General features: G+C 40.9%; 1 protein-coding gene across 5 annotated transcripts in view; it reads right to left on the bottom strand.

Moving 5' to 3' along the window:
- Window positions 1-25441, bottom strand: part of RASGRP3 (RAS guanyl releasing protein 3) — a 103405-nt gene that overhangs the window by 2581 nt on the left and 75383 nt on the right. For 4 of the 5 annotated variants that reach the window (XM_045009933.1, XM_045009934.1, XM_045009936.1 and 1 more), the window contains 6 exons: window positions 24378-24455; window positions 17911-18027; window positions 13631-13746; window positions 9215-9362; window positions 3915-3951; window positions 608-733 (listed from right to left, as the gene is read on the bottom strand). In XM_045009933.1, the coding sequence (XP_044865868.1) occupies window positions 608-733; window positions 3915-3951; window positions 9215-9362; window positions 13631-13746; window positions 17911-18027; window positions 24378-24455 (622 nt within the window). The remainder of the gene's footprint in view (window positions 1-607; window positions 734-3914; window positions 3952-9214; window positions 9363-13630; window positions 13747-17910; window positions 18028-24377; window positions 24456-25441) is intronic. The other variant, XM_045009937.1, reaches the window with a different exon arrangement.

Below are 25441 nucleotides of genomic sequence, written 5' to 3'. Positions count from 1 at the left end.
GGCTCCGGTAAGAAGGAGGTGGTACAGATAGGGCTCCCGGACCCTATCTGCAATGTCCATACTCCATTTTGGGACTGCCACTGGCCTTGCAACATGTGAATGGGGAGAAATGGTGCAAGGGGAAGTAAAGGATTGGGTAAGGCTGGAGTAGCATCACTACCTTCCCGAACTACTGACAGCAGAGCCAGCCTGCTACCAGGAGGAGTGAATTTTACTGTATTATTACGTACATGTTAGGGTGTCCAGAGCATGAATAGGTATATTTTTATTATTTAAATTTTAAACAATTATAATACAGGCTGCAACCTTTCAAATGGCAATGGAGCTGTTGCTCCAGCATTCGCTCTTCAAAGGCCCCAGAAGCACTGTTGTAAGGAGTCCCATCTGTGAGGACTGTAATTATGTCCTTGAAGAATACAACAGGTCTTAATGTAACTGGGAACTACAATAGGAAGTGCTGATGAATTATGGGAATACCTTTAGGCACCCAAGAGTCTGCTCTGTGTGCAGATATAACGATTAAATTAGAGCGAATGCAGTTTGGATGGTGGGTGCTGTCAAAAAGCATTCAAAATGAGTGTAAATTAGTAATAAAGGCTACTTTTACCTGGAGGCAGAGACGGACTATTAGGCAGAGAACCATGATTACTGCCCATCGAGGTACCTCTGGCAAACTTCCTGCATGCCAGCACAAGCAAGTCTCTACACTGCTTATGGCAGTTGGCACCACAATCTGTTAAAAAAAAAAATTGCCAAATCATTGAGAGTTAGTTGTAGTGTCTGGTAATCCCTAAGGGCCACGAACAAACATACAAACATCTGATCAGAAAGATTTGGAGAAAACAAAAAGCAAGGGAAATTTGTGGGTTACCAAATGGTTGGTTTCCAGGACAATTGGCCGTTAGCACGAATAAGTCAGTCAAGATGTGGGGTTTTTTTGTTTTTTTATTTAAACAGCACCAGAAAGTGCACTGAGGCTAAAGGCAGATCTTAGCAGGTCACCATCTTCAAAGAATCCGCTCCACTGGACCAACCTCCAAAATGGTGGATAAACTGAGTCTTTTGTTTGGTGTGGCAAACATTGGGTATTTCAAGGAGCTTCTATTTATGTTTAGGGCTTCTAAATATTGGGTTTAACCGATAAGCACTGATAAAATACCCACCAATTAAAAAAAATCACCATTTATCCAATGAACACTAGAAAAACCATGAGATATGGTTACTGGTATCTAAGGATTTGTCACCACGTAGCAGTAATGTGGACTATGGTAGTGTGATTTCTAAAGTGCACTAACATGTTGCATATTCATTGGTCTGTGCAGACCCTACTGGTGTGCAATAAAAGTTCCCCGGTAGATTTTAGCTTAGTGCTGTTTCAAACATAACCATGTTCACGTATGCTAGGAAACATTACAAAGAGATTACTCATTACAGTATAAACTGTACACTACTGTACTGTGTAACATATATAATATACATTACTCATTGCAATACATACAAAGAAAAGGCCCCAAAAATCCTTGATTTTTGGACAGCTACATAAAACTCAAAAATTGCTACAAATAACTCCCCCCCACCCCAAATTAAACAAACTCCGAAAAACAGAAGCCCTATTTATATTCTAAATCTGCACGTTTTGGACACATTGTTACTTTGGCAAGGCAGCTGAGAAAGAAGCCAGTTAAAGGGCTGGCATTTTTAAAGGCGCCTACAAAAGATCAATGCCCAAATCCCATTGACTCTCCCTCACTCTTTTAGGCTCCTTTGAAAATTCATCATATTTATGTCTCTCTTATAATTAACTCTTTATGGATCACTGTTAAAGTACAGTTCCGCTCCGATAAGTGACTCTAAAAAGGACATTGACTGGTTCTATGCTTATTCCATTGCCGCAGCTTCCAAATTTAATATGCTCACTTTATCATAGAATCAAAAGGGACCTCAGAAGGTCATCTAGTCCAACACCCTGCTCAAAGCAGGACCAATGCCCAGACACATTTTTACCCCAGTTCCCTAAATGGCCCCCTATAAGGATTGAACTGGCAACACTGGGTTTAACAAGCCAATGCTCAAACCACTGAGCTATTCCTCCATTACCTTTCTTACTTGGAGTTTTATCTTCTCTGAAGGTTAAAAACAAATAAAACTGACTCTAGGATCCTACTCGGAGATGATTAATCTCTCCCAATGTCTGTTAATCAGAACATATAGTTATCTTCTTGGATGTGACACTTGGCTGGGGAACTGGGAGGGGGGGATGTAAGTTGTCATCTGAATAGTCAATTCCCCCTGATGGCACAAGGTCAGTAAGCTTAAAAATGGAAAAAGGAGACTGTGGCTTGGAAGATGAAGAGGAAGAACCCATTTGTAATGGTTCATGGAGCAGCAGGTGCTCACAAGGGACAGGTGGTTTTTGAAATTGCTTCCCTGCAAACTCAGCTAGGACCTGAAAGTGAAACTGAACTCTCTCACGGTCATGCATCATTACCTGTCACCCGGGCTCTGGAGAGGAGCACATTTCAATTGCATGTTAATAAACAAAACAACAATAAACACCACCTGGCTCTTATGCAGCACTTATCAGTAGGCCTCAAAGCACTTTACAAAGAAGGTCAGAATCATTATCCCCATTTTACAGTTGGGGCAATGAGTCACAAAGATGTGAAGTGTCTTGCCCATGGTCACCCAGGTGTCCTGAGTCCCACTCCAGTGCTCTAATCACCAGACCACACCGCCTTAACTACATCTCAGGCCACTGTATGGGTGATGACGCATGAACAGGAGAGAAGTCAGCTTGGCTTTCAGATCCCAAGCTGAGTTTTCAGGACAGGAATTATAAGCACTGCCTACCTATCTTTTTATTAATAAAGGTTTGTATTGCTGCTTGCCCTTGTGCTGTTGCACATGGGAGCAGAAGGCAGTAAAGATCCAGTCCCTTGCATGACCAAACAGTGGCTAGCCACAGTTGCTGCCATGGGGCTTCTGGGAGCATATGGACCATGCCATGGATGCCTCCCCCAGGTGCAACTGAACAGTAGTGGGCAGGGAGAGATGGAGAATGGACAGAGCCATGGTCCCCTCAAATACAGGCCAACAGGAATGGGAGTATGTTGCACCTTGAAAAAAAAAGTCATAAGTTATTTGTCCCTGGGAAGTCTGAGGAGGCAATGAGTGTCTCCAAAGAGAAGGAGCCTGCATGCATCTAGGACCATCCAGCACCAAAGCGAGCCCTGGAAATCACGAAAGTGCAAGAATCATGGAATCCACAATGCTGTTTTCCATGTCTCTTACTGGAGTAGACCTGTACTTCATGAAAATTACATGCTGATTCAACAATTAAGGAAAAAGTTTGCAGAAAGTATTCAAATGGCAGGACTACAAGAGTTGCAGGTCGCGTGGTTTTTCTAAATGAAATTTTTATTGGAGGGAGAAGAAACCTGGAAATGAGATCTCAATCTATCACGTATTCTAGGAATTAAAAAGTTGACTGTCTGTCTTGCAAGTAGCTCATTCTTGCTATTGCATTTTGAGGCTAGTAGGCTTATCCAACAGACAGACAGGAGGAAGACAGAGCATTGCCAGCACACATAGCTCTCCTGAGCTTCAGGGCCAAATCAAAATGCTAGGATTTCTCTCTACTTCACATGGAGTGAGTTAGTTTTACTAATCACTAGCACTGAACTACATCCTTGTGGGACAAGAGATCATACTGGATTTCTGGCTTGTAGTGTATGAGCATGTAGCTGGTGTCTTATAACAGTACAACTTCACAGATTACTGAGAATTTTGTTGCAAATGACACATCAAAATTTGGATGAACAGAAGGTTTTTGCCAAAAATATGAGCTGACTTGTTTGTGCTAAACATCATAATACTTATGTCTTGAAAACAACATCCATGCATTATGTATTTACCTTTGCATTTGTATCCTTGTTTGATTATACCCCAGAGCTGTAATGAAAGACAAAAGAACATCGAGGAATCAGAAAAGAAAGCTGGAAGGGAAAACAAGATCATAAACGAAGGAAATACCAATAGCTACAAAAGCACAAACAGGATATAACTGCTCTCAACACCCTTCCTGTTAGATAGAACTCCCCCTCCAGTTGTGATAAACCTAGACTGGCTTCCACCCTCACTCCTCTTACCTACAATGAAGCTCGCATAGGAGAGGAGACACAGAACATGCCTGCTTCCAGAAATGGGTGAAAAATTGCCAGTTTATCTAAATGAATCAGCATATTGAATTAATTCAGCAATATGAATTAAGCACTGCTTGGAGTGCTTAATGTAATCTAGCTATGCAATGCTAATATAGCCATTTTCTGGCTATTTGGATGGCATGTGATGTGCAGGTATGTCAGGATAAAATAACGCAGATTAAAAATTCAGCTCTCATTTACTATAGCAGTCACCAACCCACCCACCGTAAAAGACAGTTCTGGACATCTTATTTTTTTCCAAAAATGGCTGAAGACAAATGTCAAAACTGTCTTGAAAATAAGCTCTAGGGCTCAACCCTGCAACCCTCTCTCCCATAATTAGTCCTTGCTCACCCCAGAAGTCCCACTGAAGTAGATGAGACAGCTTGCACAAGTGGAAGGTGTAGTATTAGGCTCTTAACAAGCAACATCTGCTTTGCTAAATTTGAATAAAGTTAGCTTGAATGTAAGATGTAAGAATCTAGATACATTCATGGAGGATAGGTCCATCAATGGCTATTAGCCAGGATGGCTAGGGATGCAGAACCATGCTCTGAAGTGTCCCTAGCCTCTGTTTGCTAGAAGCTGGGAATGGGTGACAGGGGAAGGATCACTTGATGATGGGCCAGATGGACCTTTGGTCTGACCCAGTATGGCCGTTCTTATGTTCTTAACACAGGTATGATCATTTGGAAGTGGATAGTAGAAAATTCCAATAAGCTATTATCTGTGTACCACATCCTTTAGGTTACAGGAATTTAAAAGGAGGGCCGCTCCCAGGGGTAAACAACCAGAGGCAATTGTCCCAGCTTGAGAAGAGGGACCTGGGACCATCTGCAATCCCATCAGCAGGACAAATCTGCCCCACTCCCCAGCAGCCTGACTGATGCTGCTCCAACTTCTTCAGAGAGTGATTGAGGGGGTGGGGGAGAGAGAATGATGCGGGAGCAATACAGCTCCATTGTAACTCAGTATAAAGAGCATGGAGTGCCCTTCTGACAAACCGGACCAAAAAAGCAAGTTTAGAGGGCTGAAACACATTTTTAAAAAGTGGGGGTGGGGGGATAGAGCCAAAACAGGTATGTGGAGAGAAGCGTGTGTGTGTGTGTGTGCGCAAGTGCATTTGGAAAAAAAACAGGCAGAGGTGTGGGAAAATTTGGGGATTAAGGAAACAGAAAATGGAAAAGCTGGAATATGTAAAAGGCAGGAGAAAGGATGTAAAGGAAAACTAAGTAAGGGGATGCAGGCAAAACAGAAGGATTTGGAAAGGAAAATGGGTGAGTGGAATAGAGCAACCAGGATAGAAGGAAGGTGGTAAAAGAACAATAGAAGGGACAGCAGCAAAAATAAGGGAGGGTGGTGAATTTAGTCCATAATTTATACCCACTGCTATATTGCTAAAGTTCTCCTTTCCCTTTGTTTTCTCTTAATACTTACACACTAAACTTGAACTTGATTTACATGGCCAGATAATGAGAATAGTACACATTTGTATTAGTTCGGAAAGTGACACCAGAACTGACACTATTCGCTATTTTACATGACTTTGCCAGACTTTTTTGCTGACAGTTATTTATGATTCTTCATACCAGGAAATAGTTTTTGATAATTATTTGCTTCCATTAATCTGTGGACCAGTGCCACTGAATATCATTTTGACTTTGAATTATCCTACCCATTCAACATAGTACCTTCTTTAGCCTCTAATTTGACATCACTATGATGGTTACACAATGGAGATCAAGTTACAGATTCTACCCCAGCCAGTTTGGACATCTCTGACACAGATTTTCTGGGAGCTAACTTGAGGTGGTGTGAACTAAGTGGAAATGTCTGAAGGGTCCCCATTGCATTAATACAACACTGGATACAACTTTGACCTGTAATAGCCACATCAGTTCAGCATTGTCAAATGCCAAGAGATTTTTGCTTGACATTTAATGTTCACATGTGTTTAATAATAGATATTTTATTGGCAAGCACTGACCTTTAATTGTCATTTCAATTCAGCCTTGTACACTCTCAGTGCACATCATTTTGACTTTGAATCACCACATCAGTTCAGAACTCTGCACTACCCCTGAATGAACAGAACTGATATGCAGGAGTAACGTATAAAGAGCTTTTAAGTTCAATTTCTTTTGCTCTCATTACATACTCGGGGACAACTTCACCTCTGGCACATTGTCATTGGATTCAGTGAATTTGCATCAGGGATATATTTGACCCTCTCTCTTTATCCAGAATACCATCTTTTATACATTCTTATTCTTCGGTTGGATTTAACAGAAATCAGAAAAATACAGCTGTACTGAATTATTCCAGAACAGGATAAATAAAAAGTTTAGTCCTTTGGAGAACAAGGATGGGTTTGTGGATAGGACACTGGAGATCTGGGTTTAATTTCCACTCTGCCACAGACACACTGTTTGACTGCTATTGGAATCTCAGCACATTTCAGGGTCAAGAATGAGAAGCCATGGTCTCAAGTTGCAGTGAGGGAGGTCTAGTTTAGATATTAGGAAACACTATTTCACTAGCAGGGTGGTGAAGCACTGGAATGGGTTACCTAGGGAGGTGGTGGAATCTCCATCCTTAGAGGTTTTTAAGACCTTGCTTGACAAAGCCCCGGCTGGGATGATTTAGTTGGTGTTGGTCCTGCTTTGAGCAGGGGATTGGACTAGATGATCCCCTGAGGTCTCTTCCAACCCTAATATTCCATGATTCTATGATCAGGCCCCAAAAAACTACTCCTAAAATGACATCAATGGAAAAAGCAAGAAAGCAGATCAGAGAACTGGGGACCATCTCAAGGTGATAAAGTTTTCTTCCAGTTTGCTTTGTGGAATATCCTATTGTCTCACTGTAGGAGATTAATTAATAGATCTTAAAATTCATAGAGTTTAAGGCCAGGAGGGACCATTAGTTCATCTAGTCAGACCTCCTGTATATCACAGGCCATGGAATTTCATCCAGTTACTCCTCCACTTAGTGGGGGCTCCAGGCCCCAGCACGCCAAGCACGTGCTTGGGGCGGCAAGCCGCGGGGGTGCTCTGCCGGCGCCGCAAGGGCGGCAGGCAGGCTGCCTCCGGTGGCTTGCCTGCGGAGGGTCCTCTGGTCCCGCGGCTTCGGTGGACCTCCTGCAGCCGTGCCTGCGGAGGGTCCGCTGGTCCTGTGGCTTTGGCCCGTGCCTGCGGGAGGTCCGCCGAAGCCGCGGGACCAGTGGATCCGGCGCAGGCAAATTGCCGGAGGCAGCCTGCCTGCCATGCTTGGGGTGGCAAAATCCCTAGAGCCGCCCCTGCCTCCACTGAACCCAATAACTTTTGACTAAAGCATATCTTCCACATTAGAAGGGTGCATTATATGCACAAACAGCTTTCAGCGGTTTTCAGATCTTTAATAGCCTGTAAGATAAATTTATTGCCTCTTTCTAACCATGAGGTTTTTAAATGAAAACAAATCTGTAAGCCTTCCATAGTTTACTTGTCAATATACCGAGATCCATTAACAAATCTTCTGCTTTCTCCACAATGAAATAAAACAAAAAGTTTTGGAACAGACAATAGATCTCTTAACATTAAATGCTCTCATTCATAGAAGTCTAACATATGGTCCCTGGGCCAGATCCATCTTGATTGGTGTATTTATATGACCCACAGATTTTGCAGCATCTCAGCTTCCATTGAAAAAAGTACCAAGTTTTTAGCCCTCATGTGAATCAAGTGTAACCAATGCACTGATGTCTTCCTGCAACTGCAGATAGCCTGAAAAGGACAGATCTAATAAGTGTGACCTCCTCTACCCCCATGAGGCCACTTCAATGTCAACATTAACTATTCCACTGCTGATCATTTTAGCAGTTAGAATGGGAATAGGTGCGAGTGAAGACCATGGGGAGGTTGGAATTGCTGCAGGGAAGGAAATAAAGAGGGAAGAACAGAGAAGACTCACAAAGACAGAGAAAGAAAGGAAGATGCAGAAAGAAGGGAAACAAAGGGCAGATATTATTTTGGTCCTAAAGGAGAGTGGATTTTTGCAACTGAGTGATATGGAAAGCAATTATGTGTTGAAATAATAATACCTCCTCAATGGAAGTTCAAATGGGAAAATGGTAATCCAGCATAATATTTCAGATTGTATTTTACATTCATTTAAAAGTAACATTTAAATCATACTGATTCATTCTTTTATTATGACTTGTTTGAGCAGAACTGGAGGAAGGTTTATTATTGGTTTTACAAAAATATTTGGTTTGCTGACTATTCAGGAAATGCTTCAGTAAAGAGTTAATTTGTTTAAATGATGGGACTGTATCATTAATTGATGACATTTTGTACATTATGTTGGAGAAATCAAATCATTTTTCATATTTTATACATGTTGCTAAAAGTGCCATTGATTTATTGGGATTTTTTTTGTAACATTCTTCTCAATCTGAGCAGAGTTATGGTGCCAAGAGCAATTTAATGAAAAATTTCTGCCTCTTCTTCATCCACACCCTCTGCTCCATACACCCACTTTCTCTGGGATTGGCTACACCAGAAGGTAAACTGAATTAACTAAAGATGCAAATTTAAAAGAAGTGCATTAAAAGTGTGAATGTAAAGTTCATTAAACCCCTGTTTGGATGCTCTCATTCAGAAGTGGTCTTAATTCACTTTAGCTTTAACTAAGGCCACTTTACTTCTGAATGGTTTAGCTCCCCGTGTAGATAAACTCTCTGTAGGGATTCTCCAAGAATCTCCGGTCCCTTATTTCCTAGGTCATCACCTCTCTTTCCCAAAGAGAAAGTCGTAAAACTCAAACATCCAAAAGCCAAAGGAAGAAAATATGGACAGCACAGATTAAACATTTTCAGCGTCTCATTGTAATGAGATATTAGGCCAGGATGAAGCCACTATTCTTCCTTACTGGTGTTTGGGGCCCAATTCCTTTTTGTGGTGTTAGTTCATCATATCCTGAGTCTGACTAAGTCTATATGTGATGCATGAGAGTGCTAAAAACATACTTACAAATCCTGCACAGTGCTCACAGAAAGTTGGCTTAAGATAGGTCATCTCATGAAAGTTATGCATAAAACCTGGTCCCATTTTACACTGTAGCTGCGATTTAGCCCTCAGAAAGTAGGCCATCATTTCTTCTTTGCTGATAAGACCATCCCTGTTCAAAGAATTTCAGAGTAATCTATTAATATGTTGCCACTTTGGACATTTTTTGATTCAACTGTTTAAAAACATATAGAATACATATGTACAGAACATAATATATAAAAGAGATGGCAGAGAAACCAAGTCTCTACTGAGATGCTCTAAAGAGATAATGTTGCCCCTTATTAAAGAGCTAAAACTAAATTCATTGCCTAGCAGGCATGGCTTTCTCTCCTGATGATATGATCAGTGTTGTAGTGCTAAACTTTATAGTGCAGGAGCCCTGCAGAAATGATCCCAAGTTGCTAATTTTCTCACCCATGAGATAGATTTGGGAGATAATCTTGTGTGTGACATGACCATAATAACCAACCAATATTTTACCAGTCCGTTTGATCTAACTGAAACTGTGCAACAGCAGTTATGAGACTTCACACCTTAGTAACAAACACACATAACAAAAAAAGACATGCTTAACTCAGCTTTTATGCACCAAACTGTAAACTAAGTAGCAAGGCACATCCAAAGCACCCATGCAGTTAGTTAAAAAGCCCATTGCTGGCATATGTAAGATATTGTTTTTACAACATGAATAGTCTGTACAAACTTCAAATAAGGGCAACAATTGTTGGTATGCTCCTGCTATGTTTGGGCCACTCCAAAAACCAATTTAACTGGCTGGCCAGACAAGGTTGGCAATAAGTTTTCCATCAGCCCCTACTTATCCTAACAGCCTACCCCCCACCCGTGGCTGGCATACATCCCACTCACAGCAAACCCCCAACCCCACCAGTCACAGCCCCCATATCTCCCATACCCTCACCACCTCAGCACTTCCCACTCACTCCATAGTCCATCAGCAACTTGCCCACAGTCCCTCACGGGACCCTTCTGGCCACTCATCAGTACTCATCAAGCACAGTGTTTCACTCCTGTCCAGGGTAGGGCAGCTCCTCCAGATCTCAGCCACCCTGTGGCTCCGCTTACTCCCACTGCCTGCTCAGCACTCACACGGCACAGGTCAAATTTGAGTGATGTGATCCAGCACATGGGATCATGGCAGCACTCAAGTTAGCCTGGGAGGTCACCCCTTTGACTTGATGGGGGGCAGCCAGGCCAAATTTGTGCAGTGTTGGATATGCAATACCACTTATATTTGGCCCAGCTGCTCCTCTGTCCATGCGGGAGGGACAGCCCTGCCAAATTTGAGTGGTGTTGCAACCCCATGCACCAGGAAACGTGCCAGAGTGCTGCTTCATCCTAGATTTCAGGTGCCAGGGCAATGCTACAGCTCTCCTCATGGTAATGCTCTGTTCTCTATCTTTCATACTGATTTTAAAGCATTCATATCATATTAATGTAATCTGATTTAGCAATACTTTTGTGATCAGCCAAATTAATATGCTTATTGACAGTATCCTTGTAAGGCCCAAAAAGCCTCCTACCCTTCTTCCAATGATTGCTGTTTCCCCGTAATAAATACTTGATGTTTCTCTCTTCCTCTGTGCCCCCCGCAAAAAAAAATAAACAGCTATCTCCCATTAATCTCCTTGAAGTGTCACTCTAAAGCCCAGCAAGATAACTTCCATGTCCTAATTTCCTTACAATACCACACCAGTGCACAGTGATTCAGGAAGATTCTCTTGTGTAACAAGACTGTTGTTCTGGCTGGTCATATCAGATACCAGACCTTCAGAACAGGCCAGGTGATTGTTCTGATGTAACTGTTCATACAGCAGTCACATGGTGTGCCACGTATGTTCTTTAGGCTGAGAGATATGAATTCTGTTTCACCAACTGAAAATATTTTAGAGCAGCTGTGCAAAGCAGATCGCTTGTATAATTTTGATATAGAAAGAGTCAGGGCTTTAGCTCTAGTGGCCTAAATTCACCCAAACATTGAACAACCCTTGGGGCTCTTAGCTTGTAGAATCACTGAGTTTCATGAGATGCTCTACCGGGACAAATTAGAGCAACTCTGATGTCCTGGCCCTGATCTGCTCCCAGGAAGCTCTGGAGAAAAGGCTACATCTTAGTAAGAGTAGCCTGTACCTGTTGACTGAAACCAAGGAACAAGGATGGCAAACAAGCATGGTAGGAGGCTATGCCCCAGCACATGAAGCCACACTGTACGTTTGCCTGTAGCTGTGTACCTGGATGGGACCTGCCTTCTAGAATTGGGTTCTGATTGGCTGGGCATCGTTAACTACATGGAGGTTGCGTCTCTTTCCTTCAAAAATATAAAAGTGGCCTTTGTATTTGTGAAAAATTGACAGATGATAGTAATAAAAAAATGTTGAAAAGTTTTGAGAATTTCCTGTAAACGCTAGAGCAATTTTACAAAATTTCAAACCTTCCTCCAAAACAAAAACCCAAGCAAATTTCATCAGAGGAAAAAAAAATCAATAAAAAAAACCCCTTCCAGTTCATATTCTGACTCACTCTATTGTGGATCTTTTCACTCTTAGCTACACCTTTAAGAGGAAGCAACTGAAAAAGTGTACAAGGTACTACACATGAAGACAAATTATAAGATATCTATTTGTAGGGTGCTCATTGCCTAGGATCTGGGTGTCTTAAAAAGCTAATGCAGTTTTAGGATGCATCAGGCGAGGAATTTCCAGCAAAGATAAGGCGGTGTTAGTACCGTTATACAAGGCACTGGGGAGACCTCATCTGGAATACTGTGTGCAGTTCTGGTCTCCCATGTTTAAGAAGGATGAATTCAAACTGGAACAGGTACAGAGAAGGGATACTAGGATGATCTGAGGAATGGAAAACCTGGCTTATGAGAGGAGACTCAAAGAGCTTGGCTTGTTTAGCCTAACCAAAAGAAGGTTGAGAGGGGATATGATGGCTCTTTATAAATATATCAGAGGGATTAATATTAGGGAGGGAGAGGAATTATTTAAGCTTAGTACCAATGTAGACACAAGAACAAATGGATATAAATTGGACACTAGGAAGTTTAGACTTGAAATTGGACAAAGGTTTCTAACCATTAGAGGAATGAAGTTCTGGAACAGCCTTCCAAGGGGAGTAGTGGGAGCAAAAGACATATCTGGCTTTAAGACTAAGCTTGATAAGTTTATGGAGGGGATGGTATGATGGGATAGCCTAATTTTGGCAATTAATCAAAGATCAATTGCCAAATTATCAGCAGGTAAGTATGCCCAGTGATCTGGGATGGGATTTTAGATGAGATGGGATCTGAGTTACTACAGAGAATTCTTTCCTGGGTGCTGGCTGGTGAGTCTTGCCCACATGCTCAGGGTTCAACTGATTGCCATATTTGGGGTCGGGAAGGAATTTTCCTCCAGGGCAGATTGGCAGAGGCCCTGGAGGTTTTTCGCCTTCCTCTGCAGCCTGGGGCACGGGTCACTTGCTGGAGGATTCTCTGCAGCTTGAGGTCTTCAAACCACAATTTGAGGACTTCAATAACTCAGAGATAGGTTAGGGGTTTGTTATAGAAGTGGATGGGTGAGATTGTATGGCTTGCATTGTGCAGGAGGTCAGACTAGATGATCATAATGGTCTCTTCTGACCTTAAAGTCTATGAGTCTTGCATTCCATTAAAAAAATCCCCAGTCACATCTAATAAATGTTAATCACTCAAATAGAGACCTTAGAGTCGTACACCAACATCCAGATCCAATAATGGCACATCTCACATGCTGATGTGCTTTATAGTATTGAGGGTTAAATCCACACCTCACCAAGATGTTAATATTTTCAGAGGCCTAATTAAACAGGGATTTAATTAAACACCACATCAGTCTGATATTTTCAGTAGCATTTTCTATTCTTCTTTTACATGTTCTAAATGGTTTAATTAACTAATCAGTGTCACCTGCTTGTGTAAACTACCAAATCAAATTTAGATAATTATGATAACCACCTCCACCTGGCTAAGAATTGTGCACATTCTGTACTATTTGTTACTCCCATCTCCCCTGCCCCTACCTGCCTGCTTCTTTGTTTTATCCATCTGATATATCACATATTTTTGACTGTAAGCTCCTCAGGGCAAGGATTGTTTAAATGTCAGCACAATTGGACCCTGAACTGGAGGGCTCCTGGGAACTTCTGCAATATAAATGCTAAATAATAATAATTAAAAAATAATAATAAAAGGTAAAAGATTAATCATCATTGCTCTTCCAGTTTCTGGGTGAAAAGCCAGATATATAAGAAGTTTGGAGGTCTGAGAGGCATTGTGTATTCTTTAACTTAAAAATCCAGTGAAACAAAGAAAGAAATTAAAGAAAAATAAAAACTTACTGGTCTTTGTCCAATACACAAAAGGAGTCCAGGAAAGGAAAGTTGGCAGCTATACTTTCGAAGTCTTCTTGAGAGATATAGCCATCATGGTCATGATCATAGTTCCTAAAAACAGACTGAAAGATGAAGGAAGTGATTGTCTCACTGACAACACAAAGGCAAAATAAAATCCAATCAATGCACATTTATGACTCCAAACAGCTCTTCAGTTTTGTAGTTACATGAGTTAAATGTCCAACCCTAGCAGACACTGCTGAACTAGTTAATTTAATCCAATGCCCGCTATTAGTACCTGGTACTTTCATGTTCAGATCTGTTAGACTGTAGGGTAAAGGCCAGTTCCTCAAAGAAAACTTGCCCTCGATAGTAACCTAATGTACATCCTGCTGTGCTCCCACCACACGTACAATAATCCTACTCATTTTTATTCACACATGCTGTCAAATCATTCCCCTCTTGCAACATACAACGTAACCCTTTTCATCTTGCATCATGTACTTGGTAAAATACCACGCACCCATAAAACACTTTCTTTTCCATATTACAGATTTTCTTGATTACGTTTTATAAGTTTATGACCAAACAATGTTAACCGGGATGACTAAGTGAGGAGTTACTGTACTTCATAAATCTACTTTATTTATAAATACCTTGACATCCAGATCCCCTGCACTCAAACACACACACTCAATCTATGACATACCACCTAATGTAAACACAGATAGTGTCCCAAATTCACAAGGTTGCATAAGGTAGTGTAAGCAAAACCCTCCCCCTGCCACACATTTAATTTCTTTGTAGCTATTTGCATTTCCACTGTACAGATGCATAAGGAATTATAAGTCACATGCCATAAAACTGGGAAAAAGGTGTATGTCAAAGTCAAAATGGTTTTATGGAAAACTAGATCTTAAACAACCTGATTTCATTTTTTGATGAGGTTACAGATGTGGTTGGTAATGCAGCTGTGTAGATTTATGTATACTTAGATTTTTTTTAAAGGCATTTGACTTAATACTGCATGATATTCTCATTAAAATGTTAGCACTATACAATATCAACAGAGCACACACTAAATGGATTAGGAACTAGATAACTGACAGATTAAAAAAAATTAGCTGTCCATGGAAAATGATCAAATGATGCTATTCAACATTGTCATACATAATCTGGAAGATCACTGCTGAAAAAATTTGCAGATGATACAAAATTGGTGGAATGTTAAATAAGGAATCATACAGAGCAATCTGGATTGCTTGGCAAGGTGGTCCCATTCCAACAAAATGTGTTTTAATACAGCCAAATGCAAGGTCACATGTCTAGGAACAAGGAATGGGAAACTACGCTGGAAAGTTTCTGACTCTGAAAAGGATTTAGAGGTCGTAGTGGACAAGCAACTCAAGATATATTCCCAGTGTGATGATTTGGCAAAAAGGGCAAATGCAATCCTTAGGGGGTTTAAGCAAGGAAATAATGGATTTCCCCCCCCTCTCTATATTACCTTGGTGAGACCAACATTTAGAATACTGCACATTTGATTTCGGTGTTCACACTGTAAAGACGGTGTGGGAAAATTGGAGATGGTGCAGAAAGGAGCCACAAAAATGATGTGACAGTTGGAGAAATGACTTGAGTGACAGACTTAAAGAGCTCAATATATAGTTTATCAAAAAGAAAAGAGGTGATTTGATTACAGTGTATAATTACCTTTACGGGGAGAAAATCCCAGGTACTAAAGGGCTCTTTGATTTAGTGTAGCGGGTCATGACAAGAACCAATGGCTGGAAGCTAAAGCCAAATTCAGATTAGAAATAAGGCACACATTGTTTTTAACAGTGAGGGTGAATACTCATGGAACTGGGGGATTCTCCATTTCTTGATGTCTTCAAATCAAGACTGACTAAAGCGTATCTTCCAGAAAGCCATCCAGACACTAATGCAAATAATTGGGCTCATTAGAGTAGTAAACTGAGGCCTGGTCTACACTAGGGTGGTGGGTCGAACTAAGGTATGCGACTTCAGCTACGCGAATAGCGTAGCTGAAGTCGAACTACCTTAGTTCGAACTTCTTACCTGTCCAGACGCCGCGGGATTGAAGTCCGCGGCTCCCCCATTGACTCCGCCACCGCCGTTCGTGGTGGTGGAGTTCCGGAGTCGACGGGAGCGCGTTCGGAGTTCGAACTCCGAGAAGTCGAACGCTACGCGTCGACCCGGCAGGTAAGTATAGACCTACCCTGAGTGAAATTCAATAGCTTGTGTTGTACAGGAGGACAAACTAGCTGATCTGATGGTGTCTTCTGGCTTTAAGAAATCCTAAAACAAACTAGCACTCTATGGAAAGTAGAAACCTCCTACTTTCCATAGAGTGCTAGTTTGTTTTGGGATTTTTTAACTTTAAGGTGGGGAGGGATAGCTCAGTGGTTTGAGCATTGACCTACTAAACCCCAAGTTGTGAGTTCAATCCTTGAGGGGGCCATTTAGGGAGTTGGGGATTGGTCCTGCTTTGAGCAGGGGGTTGGACTAGATCAGTGGTTCCCAACCTTTTTGTGACCAGTAGCACATTCATGTTTTCAGAAGAGTGTGGTGGGTGCCAGCAAGTACTCACATACAGGGCCGGCTCCAGGCACCAGTGGAGCAAGCACATGCCTGGGGCAGCACATGCTACAGGGCAGCATTCCATCCATTCTGCAGAGTCAGAGTGGTTTAGGTTTTTTTGTTTTGGTTTTTGTGTTTTGGTTTTTTTTGGCACCAGTTCTGGGCAGTGCGGAGAGAAGCCAGAGAGGAGCCAGAGGAGCCAGGAGGACAGAGAACACCGGCGCTCGCAGGCTGCAGCCCAGTAGTTCTCTGTCCCCAGCAGGCGTGGTGCCGTGGCTTCTCTCCCCTGCTGGGCACTAGGTGGGCGCACATAAATGCCCTGGCACCACGTTGGGGACCGCTGGACTAGATGATCTCCTGAGGTCCCTTCCAACCCTAATAATCTATGATTCTTCTGGCTCCTCAGTATGCAAATTAGCCCATTAAGAGTCTGTTACACTTCAGTGGAGCAAATGTAAGTAGTTCTAAAGGAATCTAAATTAGCAAAAAAATTATTTGTTCCACCTTACATAGCCCTTCTGATATCGGTCTGTTAGCTCCAGAGCACAATTCTCAACCTAATTATGCCCACATGTCGGACATCGGCCTCTAAAATGGGAGACAGAAACTGACTATGCTACCTTCAGCATGTACAATATGCTCCAGACACTTGACAGTCTAAATTTAAATCAGAAATGGGTCACAGATTGCCTTGTAGTTTTTATTTTGCAAATCTAAAAAAACCCCAAAACAAAACAATAAAACAAAAAACCCCACGACTGTTCAGATCCAGCTCCCATTTTAGCTGAACCACCAAGGTCTAGTTATAGCTCATCTCTAGGATTAAATCAGCCCAGATCTTTGCACTCAAAGGCCCTGCTCCTGTTCCCATTTAAATAAATGGGAGCAAGAGATGGTCCTAACTGTGCTGCAGCCGCAATTAGCACAGGCTTATGGTGGCCTTATATCACAGGATCATGTGAGCTCATCTTAACCAATGATTAATCGTAACCAAGTCATAAAAAAAAATCTATTGACCTTGTGGTCCAGAATAGATTGGAGTTGAGGTTTATAGTAGAAAATTGTTTTCCTGATGTTTGGAAACATTGCTAATGGCACCAATAGAATGCTCAGGCTACCAAATGCTGCTAAATTAGGCATGGCTTCTCTCTCAAGATGACTCATTGAGGGGCAGAGAATTTAGACTAAGTTTGTCAGATCCTGAACAAAAATATAAAATAAAATAAAAATCAATTCTGCCCTTTTGGTTCTGAAGTACAAATTTGACTTTCTTGATTTTTAAGCTGTCAAAAAGTTGCATTAACACACTGATGCCAAGAATCATGAGGTTTGCCAGCAAGTCAGGGCAAACATAAGGTACTGTAGCACTTAGGGATAAGATTTCAGAAAGGATTGCAGTTGCACTGGTGCCTGCCAAAATCCATTTGCACCTCATTTTACAAAAAGAGCCGATAAAAAGGGAAGCCTGACTTCAAACTCTTCTGAAAGTTTATGCTTTGACATACGGCTACTAGGTTGCTGACCTGATCTTTGATTTTTCAGAGTAAAGTTAAAGTCTGACAGTACAAGCATGAAGATCACAAGTTACTATAAAATTTCTACTATAAAATAGAAATTCATCTTGCTCTTGGAAATCTCAGGAAAGGCAAAGTTGCTTTGAATGATATAATCTCTCAAATACTTACATCCACTAGCTTTCTTATGTGCTTGTTAATGATGGTTGGGTCAGGCTTTGGTAACACTCCAGATGCCCACTCCAGTGGCACTACTGGCTTGTTAGGGGTCGTTGGGGAGGTAGGTTGCTGACAGAAATTAGAAAACAGTATTTTTCAAATTTTAATGATAAAACAAAATTCATTGCTAAAGTAACACTGAGGTCCAGAATGACAAATTATCGGATCAACAAGGCTGTGAAAAACCTGTTTGGTAAGATGTCAAGGAAGGTCTCAAGGAAGAGGGGAGTTCCTTACCTCACACAACTCCAGTTCTCAGACTGTATTGCCCCCATACTGTTGGAGTCCTATGCCTAAGCATGCAGCCACCAAACCTCCAGGAGCAGTGACAATTGAGGGTGCATGCATGAATAGCCTTTCCCTGCTAACTGTCTCCGGTTTCTTTCTACCTCCAGGTGCTTCAACAGTAACCAGGCTCCAAAATAGAGGGGCGGAGGGAAGGTCAGTGTGGCACTGTAGAGACAAGACAATCAGAGAACAGGAGTTACACAAGGTAAGTAACTTCCTTTTCTCCTTACTGAGATTGCCTCCACAGAATCACACCACTTGGAGACAACTAGCATTGTCCTCCCTGAGGAGGTGGGACAAGGAGCGCTGCTTTTTCAACAGTGATTGAAGCAGTGCCCTCCTGAAATTAACATTTACGCTTGGTGTAGTGTCAAGAGACTAGTGGTTTATGAAAACATTGACAGAGTTCCACATAGGTGCCCTACCGACTTCTGATAAAGGCATGTTACGACTGCCTGGTTGGGAAGCTGCCAATCCTAGTGGAACAAGTCATAAGTCTTCCTGGCACGGGGACTTTAGGGAGGTCATAAGAGGACTGTGGACTCAGCCTAATCCATTTAGACAGCCTTTGAGCAGAGGGACTAACCTTTGGATTTCTCTCCAAAGGCGTCAACCAGCCTGTTTGATTTTCAGAATAGCATGTTCTTGTCTAAACAGTAGCTGACAGCTCATGTGACTTGAGATGGGTGAATAACTGATTTTTCAATTCGTTGGCAGTTCTGAAAAGTTGGAAAAAAAATTCAGTTTGACCCAAACCGACAATTGTGCAAAATTTTGAATAAAAAAATTGACGACAAACTTCATTTTGGGTCAAATGAAACATTTTATTTGACCCGCAACAAAACATCTCATTTTGTTTAGTTTCTGGGTACAGAAAGCAGAGGGGGAGTTTCATGGTGGCGGCGGCAGCGCTGCTAGCGGTGACTAATTAAATAGTCATTGGAGCAGGGACTTAAACTTGGGCCTGCCATCTCCTAGGTCAGTGCCCTAAAACCTCCCTCCTGTTTTATGAATAGTGCTTAAATTCCAAAAAATTATTTTGCCAGAACTATTCACAAATTTGTCACAAATAGTTTTGGCTTGACCAAAGCTGCATTATTTGGCAAATTAAAGAGAAAAACATATACCCAGCTCTACATGTGATACCTAGAGTACAATCTGGCTCACGCTGAGTGACTATGCGATTTAGGGAAGAAAAAGGACAAGATGGACTTGTTCAAATGAAAGATCTGAGACAGCCTTGGTTATAAATGTCAAGGGAGGCCTCAAAATAGCCTTATCCTTATGAAAAATGGTGTAAGGTGGACTTATTTATTAATGCTTGCAACTCTGAGACACCTGGCTGAGGTGATGGGAACCAGGGAAGAAATCTTCAGTGAGACACTGAAGAGAGATCAAGAACCCAAAGGCTTAAAAGGTGCTTGTGTAATTTTCGCAAGCACTGAATCTGAGTCTCACAGGCTGTCAGGCTACCTGGTAGAAGGGTACCGGCTCATGTGACTTGAGGCAGAGCATGTTAAACTATCTAAAACTTAGGTAGTGTTTAGAATTTGTGTTTTAAAAACTATCAATATAGCCACATATAATAAAAGGATTTTAGACATTGCCATCAAGAGGGGGGGAAAAAGGGGTAATAGGTTCCTATGCAGCTGTGTTTGTAAGGAAGAGAGGATCTTGATGCATCAGTGGCGTGAATTAGTTATACCGTTGGCCCAAGGCTGTTAGGAGTTGAGGGTCACGCACACATTCTCCCCTCACTGCTCTTGTAGTTTCTGTAGCTGCAAACCTAGGTATATAACTCCTACAATGAGACTGTGGAGGCAAGTTTAGGAAGGAGAAATCTCTATACCCACAAGTCCAGAGAGCTCAAGTTAATTCAAACAAGAAAATAATGTGACAAATGACTCTCCAAATCTATCGTGCTCAAACTGTTGTTGTTGTTTTTTTTTATCCCAAGACTAAGATACGAGGGACTTTCTTTGCTAGAGTTCATGTCTCAGAGGAAGAGTTTCCTGCACCCCTGCAACTGCAAATTCCACATTTTTTAAGTACACAGTCTTTTAAAATTAACACACTAAACTTATAACTACTCTGAATGAGAGTCTAGCTGATATTACTGCATTCTTATTGTTCTGGTCACTCTTTGAAATGTCCTTTCCCTTTAAAATAAAAAACATCCTTCAGTAATAACCCTAAAACACCAGAGCATAGCAGAGTGATGCTAGGGTGTCTGGGAACCATTGCTGTGGTAGGGAATGATCCTGTGAGGTACAGAGCGCTCTCAACTTCTGCAGACCTCAGCATATAGAAGGCATTTAGTACCTCACAGTATCTCTCAGTGGAGCTGAGTGGGAGTGCTCTTCCCATCTTGTGAAAATTTGGTATTCTGAAAATGTTCCTGTTCTGCATGAGGATGAAACCTTTTCAAGCTGAAAAGAGAGAGAGAGAGAGAGAGAAAGAGAGACCCCAGAATAATAGCTTGGTGGTTATGGCACTCAACTGTGAAGTGGAAGAGACAGATTTAAGTCCCTGCTCTAAATCAGGCAGAGTACTTGGGTTTCTCACATAGCAGTTGAGTGCTCTAGCCACAGGCTATTGGTTATTCAGGGAAGGTGCTGGGATGGTGTCTCTCTTGTTTTGACCAGAAATTCCATCCTGGGCCTGAGAAAAAATTTCCTGGTGATGAAGTATTGTTGACACTGTTACGATACCACAAAAAGTTCTGATTTTAATGAATTAGCTTTTCAGACACAAACAATTGTTTCATCATAATTTTCCGACCAGCTGTAACTCTTAGTTCATAGGAGTGCTCCAGCTTCTGCTGGGAGAGAGCGCTGCTTGTGACACATGCTGAAGGATTAGGCAGCCACCCAGCATGCACAGCAGTTCCGATTGGCTGCCCTTCCCTTGGAGGTGGGGTAATGGGGAAACAGAGCCTCTCAGAAGGGAAAATCCCTAGTCTATCAGGGAATCCCCTGCAGACCTACAAGAGGGTCTGAAAACCTATAGTCTGTGGGGAAGTCCAAGAGAGCTGGGGGGCACTTAGCATCTTGCAGGATTGGCCTGCAAGTTTGGTATCTTACTGCTACATGACTATTGATGGAGACAATATGGAGGTTTGGAGATAATGAACAAACCAAAGAACTCCTGCCTTATAGGTCCATTGTTGCTATCCCACATGATATTTTCTTACCATCCCAGCTCATGGAGTTATGCAAGAGAATCACCTTTAACCTAATAAATGGAATGATCCCTAAATGCTCAAACCAGAAGATAAATAAAGAGAATCCCAAACATTTTTAAAGCTGTAAATTTTTAAGCCAGTCTCTATTCTTTTTTTTTGGAGGGGGGGCTAGAGGGAGGCAGGGGGAAGGTGAGAAGAAATCAGGTATGTTTTGGAGGCAGAGGGGAGGAGGGGAAAAGAGGGTTTGAAAAGGGCAATATAAACAAGATTGTGCAATGGCTCCGCTCTTGTGTACCCGCTTGTCAATTAATAATTTTGTATACAGTTACAATTTAAAATATAATTTGAGCCCAGTTTAAAGGATACACTAGCAGAACGCTGTTCTTTCTAGTGCTATCTATTAACCATTTTACATATTTAATTGCAAATTTCCTGAAAGCAAATTGGCAAGGCCAAGACATCTTTGTCCGGAGCCTGGATAAAATGCATTATCTATAGAATTATTAGGTGGATGAGTAATTGATAGTAACCACTACATACTGTTGGGCTTAGATATGGAACAAAACATTGCCATTACAAATGCTTATTTGATTTGAAATCTTATTTTATTTTTACATTTTTGGCCTGCTCCAACTCAATAACATCACTCTTACAAATATAAGAATTTGGACGGATATTTTATCAAACCTAGTCCCTCAAAATAATTATAGCTAAGTGGAAAAAGATTTTTTCCTATTTCATATATAGATTTGAATAACCCAATCTATTTGAAAGAATAGCTGGGGTAAGAAAACTTAATGTACAGTGTCCATAAATTAACTAATTGAATTTATTGAAGTATCAGAAACACTGCATCTGATCATAGTTTTGATGACTCACTCTAATGTCCGTTTTACCTTTTCATTGACTCTTAAGTAATTTCATTGATTTAAGAGCCTAAGTCTTAAATGAAAATGAGAGTAAGGGCTGGTTTATAATTAAGTTTTACCTATAGGACTATGTCAGTTAAGGGTATGATTTTTTTTTGCCAACATCCTTATACCAGTAAAAGCCCTAGTGTAGATACAGTTCTACTGGCATCAAGATGCCGTAACTGGTAGAACTTCCTTTGCTTCCCAAACCAGAATAATTTATACCGTATTAGAGCTTTTACGCTGGTATAACTGCATCCACGGTACAGGCTTTTACTACTTTTTAACTATACTGGTATAGTTAAAACAGAAAAAAAAAAAATTTAGTGTAGGCCAGCCCTTAGGTGCTTTTGAAAATGTTACCCCCCTTTTCTAAATTTGGGATTATAACAGTATATTATTATTGGTACATTGCCATCAAGTGAAAATTGCTATAGCATTTTTTGGTACTCTGTTGCAAATGCTGAGTGTTGCTGATTATTCATTAATTACTTATGTAGAAGTCCCTGATCATTCATGGTATTGCTAAGGTCACAGGACTGCTCCCTGCAGTATTTGAAAAAAAAATTATTTATATATTTTAAAAAGAGACTGGAGAATAAAGCAGCGAAGTGTTTATTTAATTTATTCATATTAATGGTCCATCATTACTTCCTGACACATTGCTGTAGCAATTCAGTGTTGCAGTTGTTGCTGGCAATGGTGGCATATAAGGGTTTCAGAGGAGACAAGGGATGAGGGAGATAGATTGATTATTAATCAATCTAAGCATGAGTTTTTACTACCAAATCATGCCCTACAAACCATGAAGAACAAAGAAGCATTAACTTAATTCCAGGAATTGAGAGTGAATTAAAATTGAAAGCCTGTAGAAATAGTCAGAGGAGATGTCCCCATTATCAGGTATTTTTAGAAAAAGGATTCTTTTGTTCTACATTTGACCAGAGCAAAGGTGATCTTACAGCACACCATCCACAGTAACAGTTCTTATTAATGGGGCCAGCACTATGATTATATCAAGAAACTTGATTAATCCCCCAGAATGATTTGCTACAGACAGGGAAACAATATACTTGAGGTTGCAAAGCTTTTAAAACCTACAAAATGCAGGCAAGCTTTGAAAAGACTGGATTTACATAGAATCATCTTTTACAAGTTTTGGGACCCAGTCCTTCAATCTGCTAAACATCTCCTAGAAGATGCCTGGGTTCCCTCAATTTCCTGATTTTAGAGTTGAGACATGTGGCAGGACTGGGCCCTGGATGAGCAAAACAATATTGGAATTCATAAACTGAAAGTGGACTTTTTTGAAGTCTTAAGATTTTTACTGGCGGCCAAATAGTAATAAATTTAAATTAAGGGTCCATTAATACAGATTAAATATTTACTAGATTCAGCCACATTCTATTCTTCTTAAAGCACAATAAAAAAATGCACCAGTTTCTCAGGGTCCACTCTAATGTTCTTTTAAAGCACAGGAAAAATACAGATGTTAAAACATATTCCTTCTGTAATATGATTTACATTATTATGAATCATGTTTGAGAGTGCAATATATAGTTGATGTTTGTATAAACAAAGTTAGAAAATGTGATGTGATATAAAATACCAAATCATTAACAGCAGACCAATCTTTGGACTAATTTTTTTTTTAAATTTGATCAGTCAGAGTAAGGGACCCATGAAAAATATTTAGTTAATAGTAAAATTGTAAATGGTCTTAAATAAAACACCACTTCTTGCAACCTGTCAAGGCTTGGTTAAAAGCCATTAGAGATGAAATCTGGGACATTTTATAAGCAGCTTCTAAATTATCCCGTCTACAAATACATATAAAAACTATAATGAGTTACCACCTTCATAATAAAACACACATGAAAAAGGCTTTAATTAAACTTGAACCAGGCAAACACCAATGGGTGTATTTTCCTCTAATTCCCAGGCATTTAAGTGTATAATCTCATTACTGCTACTATAAATATACTAAAATTGATATGCAACTGTGTTCCCTTCAAAATTCAATAAAAGTGACTTACTGATTTAGAATTCCTTGGTTCTAGCACCAATGAGAGTTTGTAAATATCATCTTCTGTGTGGTAGAGGTCCAGGGAAAGCTGTAAATAAGCAGGAAGGAAAACAGGGATATTTATTCGATCAGGTGGGAAATGCCAGCAAGCTTAGTAGTTTAAAACAAGGGACTCCTTTTGCTCCTACAGAAGTCAGTGGGAGTTTTGCCATTTGGCACTCAGCGTACGTAGGGAGGCTTTGTGTGTGGAGGTGCACCGATATGCAATAATACTATTTTTGATGGAGGTATTGTAACCCACTAGCCGAATGTGTTACAAGTCTCCCTCTGTACTAGTCAGCAGAGGATATGAACTATTACAGTCCCCAGCTGCAGTATGTTACAACACGTCACGCTTGGCAGGCCCACATTTTGACCATTGTCAAAGGATGAAAACATGTGCAAAGAATTACCCTGCCACAAACACTTCATTGTCAGCAGCTCAGCAATCAACAATCCTGGAAAAAGAATCCAGTGTATATGAGAGATGCAAGAAGGAAACAAACATCCTGGTCATGTATTTGTAACAAAAGCAGAGGTAACATTTTAAACCGTGCTGATTAGAACTTGGCAAACTATTTGCAACAAACCTTTTTGTTCATCTTGGATATTTTTCTTAAATCTTTTATATAACACATTTCAGCCCACGAATCTCCTGAACCTATTTGCAGTGAGCACTGGGTACAGGCAGTTCAAAACTCAAGCTGCTTTGATTGGATATGTAAGTCACATGGTCCATTTCTATTCCCTGACTGGATGAACATAAAACTCAGCCTCAAGCTGCTGGTGCAAATACTTGTTATTACAAATTCAAAATTCACCTTCTGCCCATATTCTATAGTGTCACGACAAAACACTTCTGCCAGCAAACTTGTTTTCAAGGACAGACATCACTAGTCAAACCTGTCAGTTTTGTCTTACCATAAATTAGACTTCTTATAAGAGGAAATCCACTATTCTGGAGGATGAATGTGTTGACTGAGCCCATCCAGGCCCATAGAGGCAGCTTGCTCACTTGTGAAGAGGTGGTGCCAT

This window comes from Mauremys mutica, chromosome 3 (assembly GCF_020497125.1).
Source record: "Mauremys mutica isolate MM-2020 ecotype Southern chromosome 3, ASM2049712v1, whole genome shotgun sequence".
NCBI lineage: Eukaryota > Metazoa > Chordata > Testudines > Geoemydidae > Mauremys > Mauremys mutica.
The sequence above is the reverse complement of the archived record's forward strand: the minus strand, read 5'-3'. Positions and strand labels throughout refer to the sequence as shown.